This window comes from Pseudorasbora parva, chromosome 1 (genome assembly GCF_024679245.1).
Source record: "Pseudorasbora parva isolate DD20220531a chromosome 1, ASM2467924v1, whole genome shotgun sequence".
Lineage (NCBI taxonomy): Eukaryota > Metazoa > Chordata > Actinopteri > Cypriniformes > Gobionidae > Pseudorasbora > Pseudorasbora parva.
Genome location: NC_090172.1, coordinates 43,619,588 through 43,628,721, shown reverse-complemented (window position 1 = coordinate 43,628,721; position 9,134 = coordinate 43,619,588). Strand labels below are relative to the sequence as shown.

At 38.1% G+C, this 9,134-nt stretch overlaps 1 protein-coding gene across 4 annotated transcripts in view; it reads right to left on the bottom strand.

The window, feature by feature from the left end:
* Positions 1 to 1,411: 1,411 nt before the first annotated feature.
* The window catches only part of rnf111 (ring finger protein 111), a 64,860-nt gene continuing 57,137 nt past the window's right edge, over positions 1,412 to 9,134 (bottom strand). For 2 of the 4 annotated variants that reach the window (XM_067441781.1, XM_067441791.1), the window contains exons 9-15: positions 8,680 to 8,805; positions 7,503 to 7,620; positions 7,007 to 7,087; positions 5,879 to 5,974; positions 5,450 to 5,536; positions 4,783 to 4,886; positions 1,412 to 3,102 (exon numbers count right to left, since the gene is read on the bottom strand). In XM_067441781.1, the coding sequence (XP_067297882.1) occupies positions 2,985 to 3,102; positions 4,783 to 4,886; positions 5,450 to 5,536; positions 5,879 to 5,974; positions 7,007 to 7,087; positions 7,503 to 7,620; positions 8,680 to 8,805 (730 nt within the window). In that variant the 3' untranslated portion in view covers positions 1,412 to 2,984. The remainder of the gene's footprint in view (positions 3,103 to 4,782; positions 4,887 to 5,449; positions 5,537 to 5,878; positions 5,975 to 7,006; positions 7,088 to 7,502; positions 7,621 to 8,679; positions 8,806 to 9,134) is intronic. The other 2 variants (XM_067441800.1, XM_067441809.1) reach the window with 1 other exon arrangement.

The following is a 9,134-nucleotide window of genomic DNA, read 5'->3' as shown; positions in this document are numbered from 1 at the left end:
AAAAAAACGCTAACAGAGTTAAGTCACCCACATCGGCTACGTTACTCATTATACAAGCTCATTAATAAATCACAAGTTGATAAGATAATAATACTATACTATACCTTGTCCTTGTAACCGTTGTGTGTGCAGGGAAATCCATAAAGATGGAGAGACCGAAGGATGAGCTGGGAAATTTAAAATGCTCTGCACATGCGCAGATGTTGATTGTTAACACCCAAAGGAAACACTGTGCTTTATCACCCAAAGGAAACACTGTGCTTTATCACTAAACAAGTGATAAAGCATATAATATTTGTAAATTAACACCAGATTTTATCACTAGATGCCCAACACCAGGTTTTTATCCCTCAGTAATTTGCTGTGTGGGTGACCCATGTCCCTGGCATACTGAACAGGGGCGCATACCTTTTGTTGAGGGGGAGCCCACTCTGTGGTGACTGGCACCTCCATCCTCAGTTTGCTGTGGGAGAGATTCGAGATTCCAGACTCCCTTTTTGACACAACTGAGAGTGCTGGGACAAATTCACACTGACACGCACAATGACAAATTTGGCATATCCAATCCACCTAACCTGCATGTCTTTGGACTGTGGGGTAAACAGGAGCAAACCCAAGCTGACACTGGTAGAACATGCAAACTCTCACCGAAAGGCTCCCATGCCACTTCAAAAAGGGCTGGTTATGCATCCTCACTTTGTGTGTGGGTTACTACTTCATGACATGCCATTCATTGCCTTTCCATTTGACTGTCTGACGGCTTTCAGGGCCCTGCTGTGAGTGTATTGGGCAATCAGGGCTGTCCACATTCCCCCCAGATCTCGAACACGAGATGATGAAATAAATAGGTTACCGTTCGCAAACATGGTTCTTTGAAACATAGAGAGATCCACCAAGTGTGTCCCGCTTGCTGCACGAGAAGCAAATATGCTCACTGTCCTGGCATTGGGCGTGCACTTCTGTCACTCACAGCCAGACTTGGTGCAAATGTAATGTATCTGCAGAGGTTGTAGCGTTCCCATAGATAGATCTCTACACTTGTTTCAGAGAATAAGGGTTACGAACACCTACTGTTAGGTTTCCTGCTCAAGGGCACATCAGTCGTGGGTACTGAGGATAGATGAGAGCGCTGTTTATTCACTATCTCGCCTACGTTTTCCTGCTGGTTTTGAGAATCAAGAAAACAAGTCTCTAACCATTAGGCCTAACTGCTGTAAATAAGAGAATCCGAAACAAATTCATACACTATACAAGACATTTGTAATGAGGTAATGACAAGAGTGCCTAATACCAACTTTACTGATTTATTTTAGTAAGAAAAACATAACCACTGTATTGATGGAAACTATAATCCCCATGGTTAAATTCTTCAAAAGGGTGTCGGGTTCAAGGAGGCACAAAAATGGACACATAAAAGAGTTACCTAACTTTATTAATTTCATTATTTTAAAACTAATATAAATCCCATGGAATATCCTCCTGGGGCCATTAAGTCTATGAATGCATGGACGCCTGCCATTAAGTACTGCATTCCAACACTCCATTCAAAATTATTACAGATTTTCCTGAAAATTCAGCAATCAGAGTGGAAATACACGGCCTCAGCACACTCTCATTCTCACAACACTCCTGTCGTCTGTCTCTCATGTGCAAGTATATGCAAGTTAGCTAGTTGAGATTAATATTAGTGTTAGGATTTCACAGCAGCAAAAAGAAAGAAAAAAGAAAAAGAAAGGAAAAACAGTTTGCTGCACAGTTGCAGAACAAATGCATGTTAATGATAATATCTGAGAAAAAAATAATCAGCTAACAAGATTCACTTTCTAGGTTGTTGAGAGAGATAAATGAAGCAGGTTAGGAGACCCTGATGAAATAATAAATAATCTGTTTCCCAGCACTTCACACTTGCGATGGCTGTTTTTTCAGGCCCGTAATCCTCATGGAACCAAGTCAACATATAGAGCTTCTCTGAGAAATGACACTTTCTCCATTGCCCAATAAGAAATCCAACTTCATTATACTATAAAAAAACAACAATCAGAATACAGAGAGGTGACATTCATTTTTTTTCTTTCTCTTCTCTTTGAAAATACATTAGGTGAAGTGCGTTACATGTGACGTCAGATTGAGGTGCTGAGAGGGGGACTGATGGAACACAACTGTGTGAATGGCGGTGAAGTGTGCAGTTGGTTCTCATCAGGGCTGGAGCTGAATTCATTTCAAATCCATCAGTTCAGGATCTAATGTATATAAATTTAAACCTAGATGTACGAGGAGCATTTGTTAAACCAACTTCCTGAATGAAGTTAGCACTGTTAATGAGCTGAAGTGAAATGGAATGGACTCCAGCCCAGGTTCCCGTGTTGAGAGTCAATTGGCATGAGGGTGAACACTGTTACAGCAGCTGATCTCTTAACCATGATCTTGTTTCCTAATTAAGGAATGTCTTGATTCACTTAAAAAAATCTATTTCAGATAGATCACATTGTCTAAAACATAAAACTAATCAATATACTGATCATAAAATTGAGTCCTGCAATGTTTTAAAATGGAGGTTGACATTCTATTCCAGTAAAGCAAGGCATCAGGTATGTAAAAATGCTTCTTTACTAGAGCAGCAATCCTCGCCTGCAAGTTCTCAGGCCTTATGAGGCCTATTTCATTATATGTGCAAAGAAATGCATTGCAAGGAACCATGCAAAAATAAAATACAATGACACTTATGAAAACAAAAGCTACATAAACCCTTTATAAATACAATACAATTCAAAACCCTTAATGAAGATGTTTTTTTCTAGCTGTACTGTAACTACATGATAGCTGGCACGCTAGGCTTGATGCTTTTTTTGTGGATTGTTGTTTTTCTTTTTTTCGCATAGTTGCGCAGGTATTTCATGCCATCTTTGGTTGAATGCATTACTGGCAAAAACGAAAAGGAAAACAACAAATAAATGTCCAACAAAAGGGTTGCAAGAAAAATAGCATCAACTCTCCGAAGATAACTGAGCTTCGATGTCCACTCTGCAGATAGGGCATTTCTTGTTAGTGAGGAGCCATTGGTCTACACACAGTTGATGGAAGAGATGCATACATGGAAGGCGCCTGCAAAGAGAAAAAGAAAAGCTGGCTAAATAACACCATCTGATGACTTTAACAGTCAACATAATATACAATGAAATCAAACTTTTAATATTAACTCAAAGATAGACCACTTTAATAAAGAACAAACACACAGTAATTCACATGTTCAAGCTCCAGAGGGCAGCAGAGAATATAAATAGAGAAAATATTCATGACAACTGCCAAATGGATCAAATTTTGGACAAATTTTAAACGGAACCTCAAGTAGTCACAAATGTAAAAAGAACAAAACTAAACAAATTAAATAAAATGTTTTGTTTATAATTTAGCACCATGACAGCAACCTGTGCTATATCCACAGGGAAAAAAGTGAAAAGGGAGAGGGGGGTAAATGCATGCATATATATATATATATATATATACACTCACTTAAAGGATTATTAGGAACACCTGTTCAATTTTTCATTAATGCAATTATCTAATCAACCAATCACATGGCAGTTGCTTCAATGCATTTAGGGGTGTGGTGCTGGTCAAGACAATCTCCTGAACTCCAAACTGAATGTCAGAATGGAAAGAAAGGTGATTTAAGCAATTTTGAGTGTGACATGGTTGTCGGTGCCAGACGGGCCGGTCTGAGTATTTCACAATCTGCTCAGTTACTGGGATTTTCACGAACAACCATTTCTAGGGTTTACAAAGAATGGTGTGAAAAGGGAAAAACATCCAGTATGCGGCAGTCCTGTGGGCGAAAATGTTGATGCTAGAGGTCAGAGCAGAATGGGCTGACTGATTCAAGCTGATAGAAGAGCAACATTGACTGAAATAACCACTCGTTACAACCGAGGTATGCAGCAAAGCATTTGTGAAACCACAACACACACAACCTAGAGGCGGATGGGCTACAACAGCAGAAGAACCCAACGGGTACCACTCATCTCCAATACAAATAGGAAAAAGAGGCTACAATTTGCACAAGCTCACCAAAATTGGACAGTTAAAGACTGGAAAAATGTTCCCTGATCTGATGAGTCTTGATTTCTGTTGAGATATTCAGATGGTAAGTGTCAGAATTTGGCGTAAACAGAATGAGAACATGGATCCATCATGCCTTGTTACCCCTGTGCAGGCTGCTGGTGGTGGTGTAAGGTTGTGGGGGATGTTTTCTTGGCAGACTTTAGGCCCCTTAGTGCCATTTGGGCATCGTTTTAAATGTCACGGCCTACCTGAGCATGGTTTCTGACCATGTCCATCACTTTATGACCACCATGTACCCAACCTCTGATGGCTACATCCAGCAGGATAATGCACCATGTCACAAAGCTCGAAGCATTTCAAATTGGTTTCTTTAACATGACAATAAGTTTACTGTACAAAAATGGCCCCCACAGTCACCAGATCTCAACCCAATAGAGCATCTTTGGGATGTGGTGGAACGGGAGCTTCATGCCCTGGATGTGCTAAATAAATCTCCACCAACTGCAAGATGCTATCCTATCAATATGGGCCAACATTTCTAAAGAATGCTTTCAGCACCTTGTTGAATCAATGCCACGTAGAATTAAATCAGTTCTGAAGACAAAAGGGGGTCAAACACAGTATTAGTAAGGTGTTCCTAATAATCCTTTAGGTGAGTGTGTGTATATAGAATCATGTGAACCATACTACAATCTCAAATTCACATGTGTTCTAAGTGTTTACCTGACATCCTCCCCTTCCTCCAATATAGACAGACAGATGGTGCATTTCTCTTCCGTGTCTTCCTCTGCCCCCTCCTCTTCCTCTTGCTTACCATGCAGCTTTCTCTGTGCATGAAAAAAAAACAAAAAACATAGCCATTATGAGTATATCACTGCACTCCAATTCTCATGAACTGGTGAGCAACACTAGCACACACATTAGCTCTTTCTTCTTTCCCCCAAAATATATACACATAGGTTATATGATTTTTTTGGATATCTTTTAATAATAAGTGCTGCAGTTGATGCTGGCGATACAAAAAAATGACAACAAAGAGCAGCCTAACATATTACATAAACATATAACAACAGTCTTTTTTTTTGTTATGAACAGTGTGCTGATCATAAACAACAGGTCAAGCAGAAACAAAACCTAAACTTCAGACAATGCACATTATTTATATATATATATATATATATATATATATATATATATATATATATATATATATATATATATATATATATATATATATATTACATATTTATTAAATAAACATAGACACACATTTGTTGTCAATGTGCTCCTCAAATAGGCCATTTTTGACTATTCCTGCCCCTGTTTACATCTACACAATATGTGAGCTAAAACATGTTTTCCCAAACTATTTGTTCACATTTTTTCTCACCGAGTTTGAGGTTGAGTGCATATTTTTCCCAACAGATGCCCATGCTTCAGGTGCTAACTGTTCCTCAGTGTCTCTCTCCACCACCTTCTGTATTAGGGCGGCAGGGTTTTAGATTACTGTTATTCAGAAATGTAATGCATTCTGTCATCTGCATGGAACCTTTTCCTACATATCAGTGACAATTCAAATGTCTACACTATGCAGCTTTTGGCAATAAAAGGACTGGGTGAGGATTTGTGATGCATCTGATGACACAAAAGTTCTGAAATTATGGCTCCTGGTTAAGTTTTTTTTTGTGTGCGTCTCTAACAGGAAGCCCCTATAATATATCCTCCAGTCTTTTTGCAGATTGTCTGTCCATTATCACCAAATGGGACGTTATTTTGACCACCTGACGTAAAACAATAATGTTTGTGGAAGCGTTCTCACCTTTTTGTATTTGTGTGGGTAGGTGCACCTCTCTATGGTTCCCTGAGAGGCCCCTCGGTTCACAGTCCCCAGTCGCTCTTCTAAATGCAGCAGATCCTGTTAAAACACACTACTGGTTACATTACTGCTTTTGAGGAATCCTTGGCCCGTCCATTCATGGTGAGGTTAAAACAACAGAACATTTACATTTATGCATTTAGCAGATGCTTTTATCCAAAGAAACTTACAAAAGCAATTCTTCAAAGATCTGACAATATTCATAATATAAAATGCTAAGTTAATCTAGGAAGCGGCTAGAAAAGAGGAGAAATGTAGAAAATAAAAGTTTGTGTTAACTGATTAAGAAACTAACAATTACCAATTCCCACTAATTCGAAAGCTTGTGAACCTTGTGTGTGGCAGCAGATGGTCTACATATCTAATTAAAGAATCCCACCTTGAGAAGCAAGTTTATTTTAAATGTTATTTATTTTAATTTTTTATCATTTTTTATCGGTGTAGATCAACGGATCTTAAAACAGATCTTAGATCTGTAAATCTGTCTAAATCTGTCAGGCTGTGAAGAGAGGTTGTTATTTAAGGATGGGGGAGTTCAAAATGATTCCAACCTCACAGCCTATGAGTGATCAGAGCCAAAAAAGCGTTCAGAGCCTTTTACATGCAAAGATGGCTTTTCTTCTACAGCAAAGCTACAGCAGTCACACACACGATTGTTTTTATGAAATGTTAGGACATTCCATATGCATAATGGTTTTTATACTGTACAAACTGTATTTTCCATCCCCATACACTGCCCCTAAACCTACCCATCACAGGAAACATTCTGCATTTTTAATTTCTCAAAAAAACCTCATCCTGCATGATTTATAAGCATTTTGAAAAATGTGGACATGGGTAATGTCATATTTCACCCTCTCCTTTTAATACCTATATCATGCACATGGCATTATACAATTTTGTGTCCTGATATTTCACAACACACACACACTTGAAGACCAGTGAGAAACTGGGAAAAAGTCATTCATAACTAAAAGATTTACTAAATATTCATCATTATAACATAAGTGTATATATAAAATGTATATGTTTAATACCACATGCATATGCGATCCATGTTTCAGATCTTACCTCATATGTGCGGCCAAAGGTCATTCTGGAGGAGATGTAACGAATATGTGGATATGTCACCTCAGGCATTGAGCCAGTGTGCTGATGGAAACAAACATGAAATTAGTGATGGCACCTAATGGGAAAACAGACAGAAAGGCTTCTGCAACTATTTTAGTAAAAAAAAACTCTCGTAATTTGGCCACCGATATTTGTGAAAAGGTATTAGAAATTATTTACACGTCTGTGCACGTACATCACTCCATATGATTAAAATATAATTTTAGTCTTTCAGATATATCAAATTCACATTTTGAAATGTCTAATGAGATTCCATTATAACTTGCGATGCATAATTCATGCACCCGTACAAATCACTCTGAAATAACAGATGCTGCGGATACACGGCTTGGGGCTGCCGCCATTAATCTGTGCCATACCTGAGAGCAAATCAGGGCTTTTTTATTCATGCTAATGTACGCATACATTTCAGCTGATGGAGGGAGAAGGGACTCACCATCAGCTGGATGGGGAAATGGTGTAGTCTGGGTGGAGGGTGATAGTGAGGCAGATGCGGGTGCAGGTGTCCTGAAGGGTAGGGAGCTACAGTAACACCAGCCTCGATGCCAAGCTCCCTAAAACAGTAAGATCATCAACAACCGGCATGCTAAAACTGTGAACAATATAATGCTTGAAACCGACTAACAGATCAGGGTTAGGGATGCATGACATTGCTATGTTGTTTCTCTGCAACGTATACACACGATATGAAAAACATTTCACCAGATGACTTAAATATCTCTATTTGAAAAGGATTAATCATTCTAATAATTTTTCTTGATACATTTTGTAGGGGTGTGTATCGGCACAGAAAAATAAAGACAGAGATACAGAATACAACAGAAAAAAAAGATACAAATGAAATAAACAGTGCTTAATATTTTTCAGGTAAATCTAACAGAAATCAGATAATAAAATGTAAAATAACGCTGAACAGTCTTCACTGTAAATGTAATAAATGATGTAATGAATCTTTGTTAAGCTATAAAATTGTATTTTGTTGTTTAATTAACTTTAATGACACTGACAGCAGCAGGAATATTCAGCTGCTGTCGCTTTAAGACCGAATGCATGTGTTCAATATGCTGATATGCACCCCTTTTCTTTTTCAATTGTTTATGTACATGTAGGCCATAAGCGGCTGGGTTTACAAGAATACTCGCTGCTTAGAATCATGCGTGTTTCTAACTGTGGTCCTTGGAATATACGGATCAACTACGATACCAATATTTAATATCGCACATCCTGCAACATGACTATTGTGGATACACACATCGCGATAGCAATGTTTAAGCAATGTAGGCCAATTGTGCAGTCCTAATCATGGTATTACAGAGATGTTCAGCCATGCCAATTTGTAGGCCAACCAGAAAAGCTTATTCACCATTAATTCCCTCAGGAATATCTAATGGGGTTTTAAATAGGCTGTTTTCAGTTATTTTGTTCCACAATATAAGTTCCTCTTTCATATCTCAAACATGAACTAGCAATAAAATGAAAAGGTAAAAGTCTCAAGTAATGTTAACCGCAGACCTTATTTTTGTAATCATAAACTGATACTGTAAAAATAAAATTGAAACTCAAGGGATGTTGCCTATGGCTTCAAATCATTTGAAACATTAATTGCACTCTACCATGTGGTCCTCTGGTCAGCCTGCCGAGGGTGTGATGACATAGTTTGCGGGACGTGAATGTGATGTCCGTGACCGTAGTTAGGATGCATTCTATGGGGATGTGGCGGGGGTCTCTCATGTGCTCGCCTTCAGGAGGGAGAAATACAATTTGTAACACAAAAAGACTAAAACAGGACACCATTAGCACAGCCATTAACATAACGCACCTTATTGAAAGCTTTAAATTATTGCGTTTATGGCATAAAAGCTTTTGAATAAATAAGGCTTTGAGATTAGAGATGGGTGGAATGAAAAAAAAAAACACTAACTGTAACGGTATATACACTAGTGGTATATACATTAAGATTTACATTTTTTTTTTTTTTTTTTTTTTACAATTTTATACAAAAATATTAAGCAGCACATCCGTTTTCAACAATGTTATTAAGAAATGTTTTTAAGCACCAAAGCATACA